A 23,360-nucleotide genomic window follows, 5' to 3' on the forward strand; every position below is an offset into this window, starting at 1 on the left:
AGATAGCAAGTACACACTTGACCATCACACCAAGGCACAACCTCGTTAAAAATTGAGTGAATGTTATTAGATTGAAGACAAGTTTTGAGAACAATATCTTACCAATGTCATACATAAGCAGAATAACTCACACCATTACAAAAGCTTAGCTATTAGTCTCATATATTACTCAAAACCTCTTATTCAAAACTAGCTATTGATAAGTGCAACTCAAGTAAGTCAAATCAAATGCTAATAAATCCCTTCTCCTTGAGGCTTTCGACAGTCTCCTTGAGGCTCGTTTTAAGAGGAATATAGTCGATGCCCAAACTTTGAGTTTTCTCCTTGGAGACCTGGTAAACTGATGCAAAAGGTTTGTCATCTTCACACCTGAAAAGTTTGGAGGCCAGGAAGTCATCATTAGGCAAGTTATCCCGCAATTTGGATTATACACCCGGGTGCACAGTGCTCACTGTGTACCCTAATGAACATTCATTGAGCACCTAAAGAACATGGAGAATGATTTCATGTACGCGTACAAGTGAAATATTTTAATATATGTTCTTTGGATTTGAACGATATGTCCATTTAGACATTTACTATATGTTCTTTGGATATAAACGATATGTTCTTTATATTTGAATAAATGTTCATTTAAAAACAGGGTGCATAAACCAAATTTAACAGAAGGAAATACCGAAGATGGAAGCAACTTACTTTTCAGGAAGTGCAGCATTCGGGTAAAGCTCTTTTAACACCTTAACAATATCTGAATAATGGGCGACACTTTCGACTAAACAGTATCTTCCTTTAGCTGAAGGAACCTCGAGTGCCAAGATATGTGCCATGGCAACATCTTTAACATGCACCCAACCGAAAGTCATGTTTCTGTAAGCTTTTACCCCTGCATTTAGAAAACATGTTACTTAATTGCTGTATTTTAAAAGGTTATGGCCTCTCAAAAGAACAATTATGATTTCTCACATGTTGCGTACCATTGAATAAATTCGCTATTGCAGCTGCACTTGTGTTGAGTGTTGGCTGCAACAATGGACCAATAACCATTGCTGGATTTATAGTTACCATATCGATACCCTTCTCCTTCACAAAGTTCCATGCAGCTTCCTCGGCCATAGTTTTAGAGAGCACATACCACGCCTGCACCAACTCATATGATTTAAAATTTGAAGATGAACAGGGAAGCTAGAATAACCAAAGCTACTGTGACATGCTGAATGTTTTCTTTAGTCACGACCAGGGGTGGATGTTAGTTATGTATGGGGTGGGCCCGGCCCACCCGTGGAAAATTTTGTAGTGTATTTCTAGTTACGGCCCCTCCTAAAATTTGTGTATAATGGTATAAACTACATATTGCTTAATTTTTCTACTGTCCTCCCTCGTAAAACTGTTCAAGACCCGCCACTGGTCACGACTACCAATCACACACATTAGTCGCATCTCCCGAGGTTGTCTATGCAAACTTGCAAAGACTATTATACTTTGCCTGACTTGGCTTCCAAAGGCATCAGTAAGTCATGTGCCCAAATATGTGATTTATAAGTCGTCAGTACGTTACATTCTCCAATTACTTCGAATAAGAAAACAATATTTTATTTTGGGAAATAATGAGAAAATTTATTAAACCAAAATTAACAGATTGGAAGGGAACGAATAACTCAGATGATGAGCAACTACATCTCTGCATCAAAACAGAGTTTATCTATATACTAGGACTTCTCGAGATATGATGATATATGCTTGTAAAACTTAGCACATTAAACGATATGGAGTGTTACTGTCCTAACAGGCTAACACTGAATACAGCTTCATTTCCCTGTGGCAATAGTTGACTTAACATTAAACGATATGGAGCATTAAGACTATTAAATGTCCTAAGTCTCCCAACAGAATACAGCTTCAGTTACCTATGCGTTGGTTAGCTTATTTCTACTAGTATCACATATTTCTATAATCTTTTCCCCTGGTCAGTCATAGAAGTGAAGAAAGCAAAGAACAAAAGTTTGATTACAGGTCCAAGAAAATATGTACCTTTGATTCCCTGCAGAGGTTTGGATCACTAAACCAGGTTTCATCAACCACCACTTCAGGAGTTCGAGATTTTCCATTGTATGCAACCGCTGCCATTGAAGATGTAAGTACCACTCTTTTTATCGACGGGATTTTTGCACAGGCATTGAGTACATTAAGTGTTCCCTTCAGAGCAGGATCAAGCAATTCAGCCTGATAAGAAGAAGTCAAGAAAACAGGTTAAGGAGGAAAGAATCAGCTGTAAATTTTGGTACACTATTCTGCTAATGTTATTCCATTTCGACAAACTATATGCATGCCACTTGTCAACTCCGTCCACAAATAGAGCCAGGAAATTTATACAAAAGTAATACTTCACTCAATTACAAAAATAATATGTCAACGACTAAAGCCAAAAAGTAAACAAGTACTGATATGGTTCACCAAAAAACTGATGTTTGTACGAGACTACCAGGTTTATAGTTTACAGAACGCAGCAAAACTAAGATGGTAGTTGGTCTCATCTTGTAAGTACTACAGTACTTGCTATTCTATAGAGCCCTTCCCTACAACAATGACCATTACAGATCCCACTGTTCTCAAAGTTAAGGTAGGTACAAATGAGAAGGCTTACAAAGAACTAGTCTAAATAGGAAAAGATGTACAGTAACTAGGTCATTAGTATAGTAAATAATGCAATTTTACATGGAAGGTCCATCACTTTGTCATGTTTAATGAGCATCATGCAAGAAAAGAAACAAAGAAATGAGAAAAGGGATAGTTCAACCTCTGGGTCTTTAGCATCATTGAAGAAGGGAGAAGCAGTGTGAAATACACCTTCACACCCCTCCACAGCGGCATCAAAAGATCCCTCCTCCAACAGGTTTGCCGGAAACAAGTGAAGCCGTTCCTTAGCTCCATCTAGAGAACGCAAGTGCTCAACTTTCTTTGGATCATCTGCAAAAAGAAGCAACTTCTCCATAAAAGAGCTATCCAAATTCGGGTTTTTTTTTTATAAAAAAAAAAAAAAAAAAAAAGACCAATATTTCTTTTCATAGAATTGGTATATATACAGAGAATGACAGAAGCTATTTTCATGTTTGGCCATATCAGACAACAGTTTCATATAATCTCCAATGCTTGAACTATTCCTTCAAAATTTCAGATGGGAATGTCCCCAATCTGTTATTTACAGACAAATCATTAGATACTTTCTGTTGACGACGTTGTTCCTCTCTCAGCACCTCTCATGGTCTCACTGTTACCTACTCCATCATATTTAATGTTGTTACCTAATTTTTAAATTACACAAATGCCAAGTACTTAAAACAATTCATGGGCTATTATGACATAAAGGCCAAGTTTCAACACGCATGTAACAAATGAGGATGATAAAGACAGTTATACTTTCGAAGTAAATAGAGTTATAGACTTATAGAGCACAAGACCTAGACTATTTCAGTGTAGGACTAAGTTAATGGCTCCCACCACAAATGCCAAGTACTTAAAACAATTCCCTAGAAACATACTCTTTACATATGACTTACATCCACGAATGGACAATGGTTTGCAAAAACTTCCATTTGCAGTTCCTGCACATAGACACCAGAAGCATTTACAAACTACTTCTCACTTACTCGATAACCACAAATCCAATTAATCACAAGTCTACATCTGTTTTCTCACTTTCTGCCCACTTGGGTGTAGTTTTAAGTTTTAACTAGTTCGAAAGATATTTAGGAGCAATTCAGAGGCACCCTTACTGAATAGGGGTAATATGGAGGGAAAAGGGCAGAAGTGATTTAAGAGGTGTGCTAATACTTTCAGTAGGAGAGTGAGAGAGAGGTGGTGGTGGTGGTGGAATTGAACAATAGTATTGTCACTTGTTAGACGGAATGGAAATCAAAAGCGATGTGAATTGTGCAAAGAATTTTAGCTAAACCCATTCAACAAAGGTGCGGAAATAATTAACAACACACAAACAAAGAAAAAGGAGAACCCCTTTTTCCTTCCCCATTCCTCTCCTCAAAGACCACAAAGTGGCAAGGGCTATGTTACTCGGGCTCTTCGTTTTACCTCAAGTACCCGTCTCGGATCCTCGACTAATATTTCTTTTCATAGAATTGGTATATATACAGAGAATGACAAAAGCTATTTTCATGTTTGGCCATATCAGACAACAGTTTCATATAATCTCCAATGCTTGAACTATTCCTTCAATATTTCAGATGGGAATGTCCCCAATCTGTTATTTACAGACAAATCATTAGATACTTTCTGTTGACGACGTTGTTCCTCTCTCAGCACCTCTCATGGTCTCACTGTTACCTACTCCATCATATTTAATGTTGTTACCTAATTTTTAAATTACACAAATGCCAAGTACTTAAAACAATTCATGGGCTATTATGACATAAAGGCCAAGTTTCAACACGCATGTAACAAATGAGGATGATAAAGACAGTTATACTTTCGAAGTAAATAGAGTTATAGACTTATAGAGCACAAGACCTAGACTATTTCAGTGTAGGACTAAGTTAATGGCTACCACCACAAATGCCAAGTACTTAAAACAATTCCCTAGAAACATACTCTTTACATATGACTTACATCCACGAATGGACAATGGTTTGCAAAAACTTCCATTTGCAGTTCCTGCACATAGACACCAGAAGCATTTACAAACTACTTCTCACTTACTCGATAACCACAAATCCAATTAATCACAAGTCTACATCTGTTTTCTCACTTTCTGCCCACTTGGGTGTAGTTTTAAGTTTTAACTAGTTCGAAAGATATTTAGGAGCAATTCAGAGGCACCCTTACTGAATAGGGGTAATATGGAGGGAAAAGGGCAGAAGTGATTTAAGAGGTGTGCTAATACTTTCAGTAGGAGAGTGAGAGAGAGGTGGTGGTGGTGGTGGTGGAATTGAACAATAGTATTGTCACTTGTTAGACGGAATGGAAATCAAAAGCGATGTGGATTGTGCAAAGAATTTGAGCTGAACCCATTCAACAAAGGTGCGGAAATAATTAACAACACACAAACAAAGAAAAAGGAGAACCCCTTTTTCCTTCCCCATTCCTCTCCTCAAAGACCAAAAAGTGGCAAGGGCTATGTTACTCGGGCTCTTCGTTTTACCTCAAGTACCCGTCTCGGATCCTCGACACTCGGACATGGGTATGGACACTCCGACACTTTATTTTGGTCTAAAATCAAGGAAATTTTCCACAATTTAGCAGTGTCGGAAACTTGAACATGTACCCGTGTACTACGCTAGTACCCGAGTCTGAGTAAGATTACTCAAGGGAATGATTCGGGTTAATTACAACTATATTATAGATAATTTTTGGGGCTATGTAAGACACACATTGACTGAATCGATTCGAGAGAGTTAGGTTTGAGTTGATCAAGTTTTTATTTCCATCTTAGATTAGGTTAGTTGTCGAATCGATTTGGGTAAAAAACTGGTATAATTGTAATCCAAACAAATCCAGCCACTACTGAAATTCTTCGTCATCTATCCCAAATAAACCTCATGCTAGCAGCCTAGCACCCATTACTCAAATTGAATTGAAAAACGCAATCACAAATGCATGCAGAGAAGTTAACTGGTTAAGATCATTCACAATTTTCAACAAAAATAATCACAATTCACAAATTTCAAACATTTCAACTCACAAATCTCACCAAACACTAATCATAAAACACACACCTAACACCTTATCCCAAATTATGGGGTAGAATTACTGACAATTACATGATATTTTTTTCAGAATACCAAAATTCCGCAAAAAAAAAGGAAAACATCATACATTCATTCACAATAATCATCGAAAAACCCTAAAAACGACGAAAATTCAACAATCAACAAACAAAAATGAAATTCGCAGCAAAAAAAAAGGAGGAGAGAGAAACAAACTGAGATCACGAACGGTGGCATTGACAGTGTAACCGCGGTGAAGAAGGAGGTTGACTAGCCATGAAGCGATGTAACCGGAAGCTCCGGTAACACACACCGTCTTCCCTGCTCCGTTCATTTTCTCTCTCTTCACACGGCTCACTCTCTCTCTACAACTGCGTTGCTGGTAGTTGGTTACTGTAAAAGGAGATGAATCAACGTTAAGCTTTTTTCAGTTGGTCTATAAAATGAAACAAAAGTCAAGATGTCAAAGGTTCCACGTCATTGATGACGTGTTGTTAAAATATGGTACGGAGTAGATCATTGATGACGTCATTAATAAGGATTTTAAAGTGTTGGATAAAAAACATCCTGATTTTCGTACTATCTCCGTTTTTTAATGTTCTTTACTCTTATTATTTGAACGGATTTCAGTGTAATGTTTAATCACATACTACTTCTGTTTCTAAAAGTTCTTTACGCTTTGGAAAATGTGTCCAAAGTATGAAAACTTTGACCGTAAATTATCACTATTGTGTACATCAAAACGTTACATGTAAGATCTTGTTAGATTGGTCTCGTTATGCATTTTCAGAATATCAACTTTTAATAATTTTTTCACATACGAAATTAGATATATTAGTAGTTTAATATTGTATTGGAGTCCGTGCAACTAGTAATTGTAAAGAACTTTATGAAACAGAGGTAGTATATATCAAATTCCGTATGTGAAAAAATTATTTAAAAAAAATGATATTCTGAAAATACATAACAAGACCAATCTAACAAGATCTTACCTGGTAAAGTTTTGATGTATATATAACAATGAGAATTTAAAGGAGCACATTTCAGTGATAGCGATGTAACCGGAAGCTCTGATAACATATAACGTCTTCTATGCTCCTAACATTTTCTCTCTCCTCAGAGCTCACTGTGTCTCTCAATAGCTGTTAGTAGTTGGTTGAGTCAGTTAATGAAGATGAGATGATGCTTTCCGTTAAAATCAGCGGTTCTATATTTTAAGTTGTGGTTTTATGCTATAAAAAAAGAAAAAGAAAAATAAAAACTATGTGAACAGTACCACGTGAAATAGTTTTTAAACCAATGTAAAATGGAAATTAATTTTGATTTTAACAATTTCTAGGAAAATCGTTTTGTTTTGTTATTGTATAAATAATTATAGTATGAATAAATATGCGATTAGACTTTACGGGTACATAAATTAATTTAGTTGTCAAAATGATCCATATCAGTGACGTATTTTTTCAAAATGGGAAATTAATTGGTGACGTTAACGTTAGTGAAGCAAAAAAAAATCTTTATTTATGATTACCAAACAATAAAATATTTTAAGAGTTCCCTAAAAAAAAATTAAGAGAATGAAAAAACTAGCAAGAAATTCCTAGATGATACTCCCTCGGTATTGAATGGGCTCGGTATTGAATGGAAACAGTAGGAAAGACTTGTTCTTATCTCGTATCTTCGATATTGGTAGGGATCTGCACAGGTAAGAGCGTTAGCTACTTTTAGACGCTTTGAGTATCCTTCCAATGCAAAAGTTAGAGAGTAATAATTAGGTATAACAATTGGGATTATTAACCATGCATTGACAATAAATGAGGCTCATACATATAGACGAGAGAGTCCTGCAACTCAGGCAATCGTCGACCGCAAGTACCATGAAGCCACGAGAAAGAATTTTGGTCGCACAATTGAGAAAATGAATCGACAATTTTTTTTTTCTATATATGTGGTAAGTTTCATAACTCCATTACTCTCGGCTTTTCAATTAACTAGGTGGTTTTGAGAGTTGTTGTTGAGCGACGAATTTGGAACAAACTGTGTAATTAATTAGAATATGTCGCATTAATTATAATTTAGACAGAAAAATGAGTTATTTATACAAGGAAGTCAACACTAGTCAACTACTGAAATCAAGTAAAAAAATACATTTAAGTAAACAAGTACTTTAATTTTCCCCGAAAAAGTGAAAATGTTGAAAAATAACAAAGTTTATATTGTACGTACATAGTATAATGTACACTTTGCTTAATTGGTCTATTTGAAATAATTTTGTTTTACATAAATTTAATATTTTTCTACGTCGTTATTTTTAATTTCTATCTCATATTTTCTCAATCATATACGAAGTATAACAAAATACAAATAAATTGTATATTATTATAAATATTTCTCAATTATAAATTAATGTTTACGAGTAATTAATAGTACTCCGTAAAGAAAATTAGTAACATTCGTGCAATGCACTAATACTAAGTTAGTTAAAACATAATACAATCCAATATTGCTTAATTTTTCGAGTAAATGCTAGAGTTAATATAAATTTTCAATTTTAATTTTTTTTAAAACATTGTGGAATAAATTATAAACGGATTTTTCATGAAATGCCCCCGAGGTTTGCCTTAATGCACCAAATACCCCTAAACTTTCCAGAATGTACCAAATACCCCCGAGGTTTTAAAAAATAACACAAAATACCCTTAATGAGCATTTTCCGTCCATTCCGTTAAGTCTCCGTTAGCGTGAATTTACTTTTTTGCCCTTTCTCAACCATTTTCTCTACTAATCCTAATATTAACACTTAATTATATCAATTAAAACTAAAAAAATTTAATTAACTATTATTTTTTAAAAAAATCAAAACTTTGGGCTTTCTTTCACTTATACTACTCTCTTCTTTCACGCCATCAATCATCAATTCATCATCATTATCATCTTCTTTTTCTTCTCTTCCGCCACCATTAATTGCTTCGTTGTAGGCTAAGATGATGATTTGGAAGTCAACATTGCTCCCCCCTTTCTGCCTGGAACGAAGCCCACTTCTCGATCTCCTTCCTTGGTGCACCACCGGGACACAATCCACCCATAGCCACCGGGATTGTTGGGCGGTGGTGGCTATGGGTGGACTGCATACGTACGACGAAAAACATGGCTGAGAGGAGAGAGGGTAGTGGCGGTGGAGCTTGGCTGGGAGCCTGAGAGGAGAGAGAAAAGAACACCCAGCTACCACCGTCCATGTTCCTTCTTCCCTCTGCCATGGAAATCGCCGCCCAGCTACCAAAACAACGCCATTGCCCTTCCTTGTCTCTCCTCTTTCTCCCAAAACCCAGAAAAAATTCACCCAGAAAAAGACCCAAAAATCCAAAAAACACACAAAATTATCAACAATCACACAAAATCGATAAAGCAAGCACGAATTTTGTCAAAGAAACAAACAGATCGTATACATTTCCGTCAATTAGCGACGAAAACTTCCAAATTCGAGAAATTAACGCTTAATATCTGGGAAGTCGGCAGGTGTTTGAACAACAAAATAGAAAGGTACACCTCCATTAATGGGTCCAATTTTCCATATGAACTTATGTAGGTTTTGGGTGTTGGATTAATTATATACTTCTCCACTAATCATTCATTTTTGGAGGGGAGTAGAAGTTGAGTTTCTTGGCGAATTGCGGGTGTTGGAATTGTGAAGGTGGCGAATAGAAGGGAAGAAGAAGGGTTAATTGATTTTATTTTTTTGGGGATAATTGATTTATTTTGGGGTTAATTGATTTTTTTTTGGGGGGGTTAATTGCTTTAATTAAGGGTTAAAATTTAATGTTAACGGAGACATAACGGAATGGACGGGAAATGCTCATTAAGGGTATTTTGTGTTATTTTTTCAAACCTCGGGGGTATTTGGTGCATTCTGGAAAGTTTAGGGGTATTTGGTGCATTAAGTCAAACCTCAGGGGCATTTCATGAAAAATCCGAATTATAAATTATCAATTTGATGCTTGTCCAAATCTCCATTCTACAGTTTATTGTCGACATAGATTTGTGATTACGAATTAATTTATTGTAATGTTATGAAACGAAGGTTGTAAGAAGTGTATACTTTCTTATGTAGACGGAAAAACAATATTGAGTCTGAATTGATTTTAGCAATATGCAACACATAACGAAGGTTGTACGGAGTGTATACTTTCTTAGGTAGACGGAATGTCTTATATTTTTTGTTCAAATTTTGAACTAATATTTTTTATTTAAACAAATTTAACATATAAATAAAGGCATACTGTGTACTTTAAAGGAGACACCAAATATTTAAAAACTATAAAGGCATAAAGAAGTAAATCTGTGATGGAATATAATATTTTATTATATTTGGTTTATTGTATCTTTGTACAATCTTTCTATATTAGAAAATTTACAATAGTTAGCAAATAACATCGTTGTATATCTTTACTCAAAATACTTTCCTATGAGATGTATCAGGAAAAACTTCTGTGAAAATTGAGAGAATGTTTTGTGTGCCGTTCTCATTCATCAGTTAGCATAATATACAAATTTACAAACTTAATCTTAGGCTAGAAATTAGGAGAAGATTTGAAAGAATATTTCTAATCCTAATAATACGCTAACTATACAATATCTTTGACTTTAAAAATATTTACATATTTGTTAAGTCTATTACTCCCCGCAGTCGAAGCGGTAGGTTTACGAACGGTTAGACTGTCTCGAAAATCACCAAAGAGTACGTGCGGAAGACCGTTGGTGAAAATATCCGCAGTCCGCTATTTGGTAGCGGGATGGAACATGTAGAACACGAACTTCCCTTTTTGAACCTTTTCTCGGACGAAGTGAATGTCCATTTCAATGTGCTTAGTCCGTTGATGTTGTACCGGGTTAGCACCCTTCTGTAATAGCTTATCCCAAATTTATTCCATGCCAAAAGGCACAAGCCGCACTATGCAATCAATATTGTGGGTAATTGAATAAAATAAGTTTTGATAAATTCAAAGATATACCAATATTAAAAAGAAAATTATAGAATCATTAATAGCTTATTAAATAGAATCAATAATTATTCATCATTTATCAAATTTGTCATAAATGGGAAACCAATACAAGGAAAGAACTCATGCAAAAAAGGTAAGAAATAAAATAGAATAATGTCATTGGCAAACCACAAACGTCTTCTGTTTTCACACGTAAGTAAGGAAAGCAATACAAAAATTCAAAGGTTTTTTATTTTTTCATTTATGTACGTCCAATTTTCTACTCACCTCTTAACTTGAGTTGTAAAGAGTTTGATATCATAAAAAGATCAAGACAAATGTCTACAATCGGGTGGGTGATGTTGTTGGTAATTTTAATGTTCGATGGCGTAAACGGACGGCGAGTGGATGTCGGAGGAAACTTAGGTTGGAATCAAAATAACAATTTCTCCCTTTGGGCATCTCAAGAGACCTTTTACATCGGAGATTGGCTATGTATGTACTTATTTCTTTCTCTATATATTGTATGGGTTTTTCTTTAATTTCTTCATGGATTTTGAATTGATTTCTTACAATTTTTTGGTTATGAACAACTAATGTCGGCCGTTGCTAGATATTAGACCTAAAAACCTAGTATCTTGTTAGTAGTTAAGCAAATTTTAGGGCATTAATCATATAAAGAAAATTAATTCATTTATATAGGATTATGTTATATACTACGTATCAAAGTACTCCGTATCAATTGCTTTTCATTAATCGATCGTCTTCAATTGAGACTTGGAATTGAAGTGTGTCGAAAAATAAGGTAAATTTTTATTTTATTTAGGATATTTTCGATCCAATTTTTAATTATTAAAGTAGTTAATCTCGATTTTGTATCATGAACTTGCATAAGATTCAATTTCTAATTTCTTCATACAAATATTATGGTTATTAACTTATTAGTTATTAGTACTAGTATGTACTACCTTCGTTTCAAAATGATATTTACATTTTCTGTTTTGTAGTCTGTTTTATGTTGTTCTCCACCCTTTGTTTTATTCTATTTTTTTACATAAGAATTTATTATCTTATCCTTCTTACCCCCATAATATTTTCAATTTTCCACTCATTTTCTTTTACTTTATTCATTTTTTTTTCTTACACTCACCCACCTTTTTACACATTTCTCTTATTTTATCTATATTTTATTATATTCAATCAACTTTCTGGATACAATGTACTTGTTAGTTGTTACTGGATACTATGTACACTAAAACTTTGTTTATTTCGCTGGAAACATCCTTAGGGGAAAACCCCGATCAATGGGTGATGATAAAAGTAGCAAGTTGCGACAACATTTAGTTCTCGCAATCTTACGTGTTAGGGTTTAATTGGTACATATAGGCGTCACGTAGGTTATGCGTCATCGGAATATTTTTACTATGAAAATATGTGAATAAAGTAGTCGATATAAAGAAAGAAACAAATTAGAATATTAAGATTTTCCTACTTTTTTTTGAAACATGTATGATAGGTTATATAAGTTAAATATTTTTATTTCCAATTTAAATTATGACGCATAAGCATGTCATGTCATCATTGTGACACACCTTCATAGTCGCATATTGGGATCTTTTATCATTTTCAAAACTCAATTATATAAAAGTTAATTATCAATCATCATACCTCATCCACGCAAAATTCCCCTTTTTAAGGTCTCATACAACTTTTTGAGAATTTTTGGTTGTTGCCCACTTAAACCGTTTACATCTTCGGGTACTTTCTTTTTTAAAAAAATTCTTAAAATTTGTAATTTTCTATAAATACTAAACTATTGCATCCAAGCAAACGGCCACTTCTAATGTAACTAGTCTTATGGCATCTTCTAAAAACGTACTTTGTATTGAGTTTGTTTCTTGAGTAGTGTTTACATATTTTGATTATATATTTTGTAAGATAAATCGTATAGTTAAGATGAACACAATGTTATTTGTTGACAGTTGCGGATCTAAAATTTGTCCTAAGTGGGATAACTGTTACAAAATTACTGAAAAATTAACTAAATTAGGTACTTTTTAATACGATTTAGTCGAAAACTAGTATAATACCCGTGCGATGCACGATTTATAATCTAAACATAAATTATTATGAAATCTGGTATATAGACAATTATGATCAATATAGAGTTTATAGATATTCTTCAAATAAAAAATGATTAATAATGGATAAATTGTTATTGCTCATTCGTTGTCTTGCTTATTAAAACAATTAAAACAAATAAAGGTACATAGATAAAATTATTTCCATTCTCATTCACCACTTGTGTCAAGCGTAAGTTATCTTACCCGTCTTTCACTTCGTTATTAATACTCACTTAATACTTGCACAGTCACTCGTCAACCTGATTACCCGGCCACTTAACATCTATCTAGACCATGTACTTTATTGAGCTAGAGATGACTTTGAGGCGGGGGAAGACTTGCACACCCGCACCCACCTACAATTCTCATCTTCATCCTCCCATCCACGATAAGAAGGATACCCACCCCTCTCAACCCCCGTCTCGAGAGGTACAATATAAAATCCATCACCTTTTCATCACCCCCATCCCCATGTATCCACACCCACCCCTAAACTCGACTTTTTTTTTGGTAAGAGAGTTTGAATTTTAAAACTCTATTATGGAGCCTCTGAAAATTCGTTTGTCTGATTAGAGTTACTGAGTAAATAAACAAAACATTATAATATGTAAGTTAGATGAAAGATTAACGACTCAGACGGGTACAATCTATAATATGTAAGTTAGATGAAAGATTAACGACTCATTTGTTGACCCCATTAAACAATAAACTTTCGTCCATTGCCGCCCAATTAAGGCGGATGCACAGAGAGATCTCCCAAAAGACCCTCCCCACTGACAATCTGACATCCCTATATTCAATAAATAATCCAAATTTCCTTTCAACTAAATTTTAAATATATTGACTTAAGTTTATTACGAAGTTTTAAAATTAATTGTATTAGTTATAATATTGAAAAAGTTGTATTTAAAAGTGACATACATAATTAGGATTGGTGAGTGTTCTTAAATTCAATCAATTCAAACTTACCCTATCACCAAGGTGGTTACATGTTATTCTTATACCCATCAACCAAATATCTCTTTTTGTTAGTCAACATTAGTCAATCATCTATGTTTAACTTTGTCGTACGACCAATCTAAAATCCAAACTCGCCCCATCACCAAGGTGGTTACATGTTATTCTTATACCCATCCACTAAATATCTTTTTTTGTTAGTCAACATTAGTCAATCATATATGTTTAACTTTGTCACCCGACCAATCTAAAATCCAAACTCGCCCCATCATCAAGTGTGATTCACCATTTACATATATTAATATTTTTTTGCACAAAATTTAGTGATATTGCAACCATTTACATTAATACATAAAACTTATTTTGTTATTGCAAATATATTAATAATATGGAAGTTTAATCATCTAAATCTTATGACTTTGGACATAGTTGATTTCGATATTATTATTCAAAACTTCAATCAACATGCTCTTAAGACTTCAATAATATAAGCGAATAAATTATTATTCGTGCACCGTATAAAAATATTACAATAATGAGACCTATAAAATGTTTGAGACAACCTTATTAAATACATTAAATCAATAGTTAACTTTTATTATGCATATCTTTATTCATTATATGACACAAATTATTAAAATATTGATAGTTTTATAATAATATAATTGATAGTCCAAGTTAAATTATTATAAGATTTTCTATATTAAAGGAACGTTCGAACATGTCCGTACTAAGTATATGGCACAATATCTAAACAAAACTTGATAGCACTTACAATTAGTCATTATATATGTTATAAGAGAGAGAAATCATAGAGTGACATTTGTCACCTCTACATCAATTTGCCTCTCTTTTAGCATAGTACGGAGTATATAGATTTAAATTAAGAAATTTATGGACATGAGTAAATAAGTAATTCGTTTAATCAACTATTACCATAAGTAAATATAAGATTTTAGGTAAAATATATACAAATTATATAATATTTTATCATATGTTAGTCATCATTCACCAATATTATAAAAGAGGCAAATCAGAGCGGCATTTGTTAGCTCCACATTGCCTCTCTTTTAGTATAGTACTCCATATACATATGTTTGTTAAAAATTGACTAAAATATAAGTCATTTGTCAGCCTAAAATATTTGAGGAAGTTTTTTAAAGTAGAGAGTATTACGTGTTAGTCGCGCATCATTTTTCTTCTTTACGACTTCTTCCATCTTTTTTTGGATAAACCACTTTATTTTCACGGTTGTTAAAAATAAATTCAACTATTAATATCTTAAATTATTATTTAGTAAAACTTATTTTAAAAAACAGTAGTATTATGTAAGTATTTAGAAAAATCCAACAAAATGTTACGGAGTACATGACTATGTTCAACATAAAATATTAATAATCACAAAAAAACAGAAAAAAATGGAGGTATGTGTGAATATAACAACTAATGTAAAAATCAAATAGTTGCATCTAAAAAATTTAGGAATTATGTAGTAAAATAGTAGATATATTAGGTTATACAATTAATTTTTCTCATGTTTAAAGACGTTACATATTTTTTTGAAAGTAGTACAATATTACTATTAACAGTGGTGATAATTATCGAATTTAGTTGCTAAATATACTACGTATAAAATAGTACAATCACTGACGGTTATAATTATCGCATTTGGTTGTTAAAATATTGTAGAGTACTATTGTAATTTTTTTAATACATTCTTATTCTCACTTGATTGATTTTCTAAGTTATTTGTATTCGAATTATGTAAGTACGAAATACAAATAAATTGACTACTTTTAAATTTTTATAAAAGTTATACTATGTACTCCGTACAATGGATTAATTTTTTATAAAAAGATAATCTTATATTTGTTACCAAATATAAAAAAGATAATCTTATTATTCTTATATTGGTTATATTTGTTACAAAATATAAAAAAGATTTATAATTTAAAAAATATTCTCTATGTACAGATTGTAATCTTTTTTATTTTAAGGAAAAGGGAATCAAATATTTTTTTCAAGGTAAAATCTAACAAAATAATTATAGCATCAAGTATTTTATTTAATTTTTTAATTTTTTTAATATCTATAAGAGAGGTCAATCAATGAGTGACATTTGTCATCATTACATTGATTTCCTCTCTTTTAGTATATTATATAGATAGATTACCTAAAATTATGCAAATTTTGTTGGCCAAGTGGGGTCAAGTGACCCCACTCCCCATACACCGGATCCGCCACTGTTTGTTGAACTTATTTGCCTCATTCGGTATGACTTGAAGGGATTGGCTTTAAAAGCTCGTGTTGAATGTCCATGCATATGATTTATTGATTGATTATGTATAATAATGGAGTAATAATTGTTTAGTCACTAATTTTGCTCACTAATAATCATTCAACATTCATACAAGTCATTAAAAAAAAATCACTCTATTTTCTGATGGGTTGCCCGACCCACGTGGAAGAGAGGTAAATTTGTACTACTATAAGAGAGTCACATGGCAATAAGGGTGTAGATGGATCGTGTAAAGATGGATGTGGTCCGGGCCGGGCCGGACCGGGCTTTAGGGGTCGGGCCTATGCCAATCCCACATCATATTGTGTCGGGTTGAGTCGAAAAGTTAAAAACATGGCTCATGCCCACGGGCATTTGTGTCGGGCCGACCCGTCGGGCCTAAGCCTAAATTTACTAAATTTAGCGTGATTTGTCTGGTCGGGTCGAGTCCCGCTATGCCTTTTTGTGCTTTTTCCAAAAATTTTACGGCCCAGGCCCACGGGCTTTCGTGTCGGGTCGGCCCGTCGTGCCTAAGCCTAATTTTACTAAATTTAACGTGCTTTGTCGTGCCTTGTCGTGTTTTTTTCAAAAAAATTGACCCAAAGCCAACCCCACGACTTCGTGCTCGTGCTTTTTTTTCGTGTCGGCCCGGCCCGGCCCACGACCATCTTTAGGATCGTGTATATTTTTTTTTAATGGTTTTGTTGTTTAAGTACTAGGCATTGATCACACCACTATCTAATTCCAATTTTCATTTTCCCTTTAGATTTCAGGTTTGACAAGAACTATTTCGATGTATTAGAAGTAAACCAAACAAGCTACGAGAATTGCAACTCTAATAACTTCATAGCAAACGTAACCAAAGGTGGAAGAGATGTTTACCAACTCAAAGAAGCTAGACCTTATTACTTCATTTGTAGCAAAGGTTATTGTTATGGTGGCATGAAAGTCGCTATCAACGTCAAGAACTCGTCTCTTCCTGCTCCGTCCCCACAAGGAAATAATGCCGTTGGTCCATCCATGTATCTAGCAAGCATGAATTTCATGCTTGTTTTATTTCTAGCAATTTCAGTTTTTATTACTCTCTTTGTTTAAATTAATAAATTGGATTGGTGAATAAATAGACCTGATATTTGGAGCTTATTCTGGTTTCACTGGTGTTAAACTGATAGATAGATTTAAATAGTATTGGTTGTATCTTGCAAGGTACAACAGTACGATGTCATTTTTTTGAGCTTATTCTAGTTTCACTCCCTTTGTTTATTGTGGTAGTGCTCGATTTTGATATATTGTGTCGTGTTTAAGGGAAGTTGTTTCGTTTTCACAAGTTAACATGTAAAATGAAGCCACACATGTCGCTCACGTGCGAGTCCATGACCGGAAAGGCTCAGTCAATGCCAGAAACTTTCCTTAGGTTGTCTTTCGCAAAAAAAATTACACTAAGGTGTGATTTTACAAAAAAAATAAAAATTTAAGGTACTTTTTTCGCAAAAGTTGTGTTATAAAAGATTTTTTTTGGGAAAATGTACCTAAATTTTATTGCGAGTCTAATAAATTATTGTTCACCGAGTGCGTACGTATATAGGATGTACCTAAAATTTATTGCGATGTCTAATAACTTTTGAAAACGTTTTGGGCCGAAACGTGTAACCCAAATCTGATAAAAACTGGGCCGATGAGTCAATAACTCGTTTCCTCCATGTATATAGGAAGCATGAAGACATGAAGTTCATGCTTGTTTTAGTTCTAGCAATTTTAGTTTTTATTACTCTCTTTTTTAAAATTAATAAATTGGATTGGTGAATAAATGGACTTGATAAAATTGTCATTATTTCGAGTAAAATTGATCAATAACTTTAAATAGTATTGGTTGTATCTTGTAAAGTACAACAGTACCATGCATAAACCGTTAAGTTGATAATTGATAGAAGTTGTCATCAGTTTGATCTTATCTATATTAATATATCAAAAAAACGTTGTGGAAAAAAATATATGTGTGTCACGTAGTAGGGGCACCCAAAAGTTATAAAATGGGGGTCCAAATTTTGATAAAGCTTCACTGCACAAAAATTATAAAAAGTCACCTACAAATTTCAAAATCCAAAATAATAATTCGTTCATAAGATACAAGTAACACATGATAATTATTACAAAAAATTACAATTATCCGCGACGATTTTGCATTCCTCAAAACCGCTTCATAATATTATCATCACTAATAAGCTAGTAACAGATAAATTTCATAAGCTCATTTTCATAATTCTAATCCTTCTAAGACTAATATGCGATCCTTGTTGTTCAATGCAAACAATGGCCTATAAATACCGGAAATGAATCAAATGATTGATAATGTAATATATAAGTGAAACATAAAACTTTTTAATCCGAAATACTCCTAATAATAGACCAATTACTCTCTTTCATAAATTGATCCATGTGACTGATGTGAGAGAAAACTCCTAGAACAGTCGGACAAAATAAAAATCATGAGAATATGCTAATCGACTAATCAACTAAAACACTAATCCATTGTCAAAGATCGATAATCTAAACACTAAAAAGTTAATCAATCACTCAAAATTTAATTTATACAAAATTACTTAAGATTGAACCATTGATTAATTGAAAAATTATGAGTAAAGAGAACAATACTGCTAAAATTATAAAGAGGGTTTGAGAAGTTGTTTTCCTTTGTTTTTTATTCATTGTTTCAATATACACGACTGCCAAGATATATACTCCAGCCCGGCCCCTAGGTTAATTACAAAATCTAGTCCATTAAGGAAACTAAATAAGGATAATATATATGACAGAATATATTTACAATATTAAGTTCTTAATTACACGAAACTTCCATATTTTGTATTATATTTAGTCAATATTACCTAGAGTAATCTAACGTCCAATTAGCATAATTGTAGGATAATTAGTATCATTGTAGTCGATTAACTCATTGATAGTAGGAGTATACCACGCATATAACTATGTAAAGGCTAAGTAAATTCCTTTATTGTTTTCCAACAATCTATTTGTCCTACTCATTATTGTTTTTCCTATTTAAATATTATTTTTTTCCCCCCAAAACGCATATACTTTCTAAATTTTTTTCAAAAATTATGGAGGTCCCTATGTACCTTTTGAGAGCACCATAGGTCCGCCATGTCACGTAGCATTCCCACATCATCCACTCACCAAGTGTTAAAAGTATAATAAATTTCAATAATTTTTTCATGAATAAAATTAATAATTAAATATTTTGATTATCCATCAGTACCATGAATAAAATGTAAAGTTTTCCAATTAGGGTTAAGGATTAGGGTTTAGGGCAATATTCGAAAATTATGCATGCACACTACATTCTACGTATCCATACACTAAAAAATCTTCATTTTCTCTCTCCTAATTATTTTTCCCAAAAAAAAACCGTAATTACTAAAAATTAAACATAGAAAGAAAATAAATAAAAATTTGAATTTCAAATTCCCATACCACTTTAAATTAGATTGAACCCTAGGATATGAAACTATTTCAAACTCATTTTTAAGAGGGAAACGTCAATAAAAAATAAAAAAAATTAACCAAAAGTTCAAACAGGCTCTCTCAACTTAATTAAGGTATGTCTGTAATTTTTCTGTTTCCTCTTCACCTTTTTTATCTTTGCTTGTTGTTGTTGTTGTTGTAATTAGGCAGTGAACTTGTAACTAGATCTGGTTATCGGGCGGGGCGGGTCAGGGTCGGTGCGGGTCAAAAGAGGGTCGGGTATTGAAAGGGTCATTTTTAGCGGGTCGATAATGGGCGGGTCAAAAGCGGGTCGCGGGTCATTAGCGGGTCATTAGTGGGCGGGTCAATAAACGAGCAATGAAAAATGAAAAACAAAAGAGCCATGTGCAAGTACAAGTAAATACGAAGCTATACACGTAATTTTTTATATCATTACTATTTTAATTTTCAAAATAATTGTAGTATAAGTTTGACCCTATAATGACCATATCCAATAAAGGTCCTGTCCAATAAAAGCCCTGTCCAATAAAAGCCCTATTAACTTGACCCTAACCCTATATCCATTGGACTACCCTGTCCAATAACCAGGTCTACTTGTAACCGGTACCGTTACCTCACGCCCACGGAGTAAGAAGGAAAGAATGCACCAGAGAGCGGGGATGGTTTACTTGTAACTTGTTACTTCCATTTATTTTCTCCCTATTCATTATTCAATCTTTTCTTTGCACAAATTATTAGGTACATCCGGTTGTATGTAGCTCTACATGCAACCGGATTATTTTGTATTTTCTAATCCCTCAAAAAAAGCATATTTTTCAGTTTAAAAGCACGATTTTCAGTTTAAAAATACATTTTTACAATTTTAATGCACATATGTTTTTCAAATATTATGATATTGAATATCTTCTTCCAAACCTAAACTTAAAAGATGAGCAACCAACATCAGTTTACATATCCGCTCAAATTCTTCGCGCTTGTATGTTCTTTTGTACTAACAATGTGTTCTTTTGAAATGTATCTGCTTTTAAGCTGTAAAAATGTACTTTAACCTGTAAAAATGTGCTTTAAACTATAAAATTGTGCTTTTTAAGTGGTTAAAAATCAAAACTACCCGGTTGTTTGTAGGTTTTGATCTGATTTTTTTTAATTACAGAAAAGAGTATCTGGATAAACTTCGTAAGGAGTATGGACCATTCCCAACCCAATCGGTAAGATCTCTTTTTTTCTACATAGCTTTTAATTAAAATTTAGTATCAATTAATAAATTTCTTTGTATAATCAGTTTGTTAATTCATGCACTTTTTTTTGTCAAATTAAGACACCACATAATCTCTTGAGGGAAGGATTTAATGAATGGAAATCCCTGCCTGATGATGTAAGTAAATCATGTTGAAAAACACATTATACATGCAATTAGTTTCCATAAAGCTAATTAATTAAGCAAGATGAGATTTTCAATTAATTTTCAGAAAAAAGCTCCATATCTAGAGCCCATCAGACAAGAGATGAAGGCTATACGAGAGTGGAAGAAGAAAAGAATTAAGTTTTGAAGGCTCTGTTCGGCAAAATTAGCGGTAGCGGGTAGCGGTTAGCGGTTAGCGGTTGAGTAGCGGGTAGCGGTTAAAGTAGCGAGTAGCGGTGAATAGTAGCGGGTAACGGTTAGCTATCGAAGTAGCGGTAACTAATATGAGTGCTCGGTAAAAGTACCAGTTGATATTATAAAAATAAAAATAAAAGCAAGAATATTATTTAAAACTTTATTATAAATTTGTCAAACGCTACCCGCTACCTTAAACGCTACTAATTTTAACGTTTGACAAAAGCTACCCAACTGCTACCTCAACCGCTAACCGCTACCTAAATCGCTACTTTACCAACCACTTACAAATTTTACAAGTAGCGTCTTGACTAAGTCAAAACGCTACCCGCTACCTCAAACGCTACCGCCAAACACGCCCGAAGTATGAACATGACAGTTGTGTGGTGTGGTGTGGTATAGTTGTTTAACGGTTGGTTTTGACAGTTAAATTGTCTAGTAATATTTTGTTATGTATTGGTTCAGAATAACTAGGGGTGAGCAAAAAAATCTGAATAAATGGATATCCATATTTCCTATCCGTTATTCGGTTTAAATATTCGAATTTTCGGATAACCGATCCGATAAAACCGGATCGGATATAGATATTCAATCTGAATTTTTGAGGAAAAAAACGGATCTGATTCGGATCAGGATTTTTAAGATTCGGATATCCGAATTTGATCCGAATTTTGCAATTTCATATTAAAAAATAAATTCAAGATTTAATTACAAAATAGAAAAGAAACCCTATACAAGATAAACTCTTGTAGACTAAGATATATTATTAGATTTACAACATAACGGATGTAACGTGACTTGCAACCCTAGAAGAGTACAAAGACTACTTATTAACACTTTGGAGCATATTTTATTTTTGTCAAACAATTGTTTCTTTCGGTATTGTAGTATTGCCGTAATGAATTTTTGGTACTAATAGTTAATTAAATAGGAATATATGATTATTAGAAGAAAAATAAAAGATCTTATTAACAAGGTATTAAGAATTACTTTGAATAAATCGGATTCGGTTATCCGAATTTCCGACCCGGTTAAATTGGATATCCAAAAAACCGAATATCCGGTTAAACCGACTCGAATTCGGATCATAATTTTTGTGATCCAGAAAATCGGGTATCCAACCCGGTTTATAAAATCGGTCCTGATATCCGGTTTTGCCCACCTCTAAGAATAACTAGATCAATAATTGATAGTATTAACACGATCCAGAGTGGGCCTGGCCCATTTAGGCACACAACCCGTAGGCTCGACCCGAAATTCGACCCGGCCCACAACTACCTTTACGTGCTAGTTTGAGCTGTATCAATTGTTTGAGGCCAATAATGGATGTACTTAGATTCATATAGGTCAGTTCATGTCATGTGTGATAGAAAATTAGAAACCATGTGAAGATGACTTAAAAGTGTGCACTAATTGTATTTCTAACTCCTACGCAAATGATATTGGACCACCCTTTTGTTAATTCACAAGACCATCCTAATCAGTTTTCTAATTTTTGTATGTATTAGCGTGAGCTCGTGATATACCCCCTATATTAAAATTAAGGGGTCGTTTTGTTCGCAAAACTGAAAATGGAATGGTAATCCATACCTGCATAAGAGGAATGAATTTTAAAACTCATACCAATATGAAATATGATACACCCTTTCATAATTAAAAATATGATATGATCCTACATAAAAAAAATCCTATATAATTGATTTGCTATCTCGATTCTCTATGTGTCACATGTAGGGGTGTTAATGAGCCGAGATTGAGCCGAGCCTATACTTGAGCTCGAAACTCGTGAGCACAGGCTTGACTCGAGCTGTATCAATTGTTTCAAGCCAATAATGGATGTACTTGATTCATGTAGGTTAGTTCATGTCATGTGTGATAGAAATTAGGTGGGACGTCCAAAATCCAGTTGAGTGGCTATAATTTTAGTACCAAGTATGCATTAATGCAACCCTACCCTGCTAATTTAAGAAGCAGTCACTACAAAAAAATTATTTTATAGAGACGAGGGATTTCGTCTCTAAATAGTCCAAATCCGTCTCAAAATGATGATTGGAGACGGATTTGAGACGAAATGGGGCGTCTCTATAGAGGGCGTCTCAAAAAAATTTGAGACGGAATTTTGGCAAGTCCATTACAAATTTGAGACGAAAAGTTTGATACTCAATTTTAATTTAGAGACGAAATTTTAGTAATCCGTCTCAAGTTTGAGATGCT

At 33.5% G+C, this 23,360-nt stretch overlaps 2 protein-coding genes across 3 annotated transcripts; one reads left to right on the plus strand and one right to left on the minus strand.

Moving 5' to 3' along the window:
- Window positions 1-45: 45 nt before the first annotated feature.
- LOC110801263 (phenylacetaldehyde reductase) lies at window positions 46-6,127 on the minus strand. 2 transcript variants are annotated; one of them, XM_022006610.2, is made up of 7 exons: window positions 5,931-6,127; window positions 3,555-3,599; window positions 2,795-2,964; window positions 2,029-2,220; window positions 975-1,137; window positions 697-883; window positions 46-369 (listed from the first exon to the last, which is right to left on the minus strand). In XM_022006610.2, exons 1-7 carry the CDS (start codon window positions 6,046-6,048, stop codon window positions 225-227), a joined length of 1,020 nt encoding a protein of 339 aa, XP_021862302.1. In that variant the 5' UTR covers window positions 6,049-6,127; the 3' UTR covers window positions 46-224. The 2 variants fall into 2 exon arrangements, with proteins under 2 accessions (XP_021862302.1, XP_021862311.1); XM_022006619.2 differs by lacking the exon at window positions 3,555-3,599 and having other exon boundaries at window positions 5,931-6,125.
- Window positions 6,128-10,899: 4,772 nt separating this feature from the next.
- LOC110800948 (early nodulin-like protein 20) lies at window positions 10,900-17,293 on the plus strand. Its single transcript, XM_022006269.2, has 2 exons — window positions 10,900-11,185; window positions 16,815-17,293. The coding sequence occupies exons 1-2, from the start codon at window positions 11,029-11,031 to the stop codon at window positions 17,141-17,143; spliced, it is 486 nt and encodes a 161-aa protein (XP_021861961.2). The 5' UTR covers window positions 10,900-11,028; the 3' UTR covers window positions 17,144-17,293.
- The last annotated feature ends 6,067 nt before the right edge of the window (window positions 17,294-23,360 follow it).

The sequence above is a fragment of the Spinacia oleracea genome, chromosome 4, assembly GCF_020520425.1.
Source record: "Spinacia oleracea cultivar Varoflay chromosome 4, BTI_SOV_V1, whole genome shotgun sequence".
Lineage (NCBI taxonomy): Eukaryota > Viridiplantae > Streptophyta > Magnoliopsida > Caryophyllales > Amaranthaceae > Spinacia > Spinacia oleracea.

Excerpts from the sequence above, each read along its gene's own strand:
- LOC110801263 (XM_022006610.2), bottom strand. The coding sequence starts at position 6,048 with ATGAACGGAGCAGGGAAGACGGTGTGTGTTACCGGAGCTTCCGGTTAC. Across the intron at positions 3,600-5,930 it reads TGCCACCGTTCGTGATCTCA|GAACTGCAAATGGAAGTTTT; the intron begins GTTTGTTTCTCT and ends GTCTATGTGCAG. Across the intron at positions 2,965-3,554 it reads ACCATTGTCCATTCGTGGAT|ATGATCCAAAGAAAGTTGAG; the intron begins GTAAGTCATATG and ends TTCTTTTTGCAG.
- LOC110800948 (XM_022006269.2), top strand. The coding sequence starts at position 11,029 with ATGTCTACAATCGGGTGGGTGATGTTGTTGGTAATTTTAATGTTCGAT. Across the intron at positions 11,186-16,814 it reads TTACATCGGAGATTGGCTAT|ATTTCAGGTTTGACAAGAAC; the intron begins GTATGTACTTAT and ends TTTTCCCTTTAG.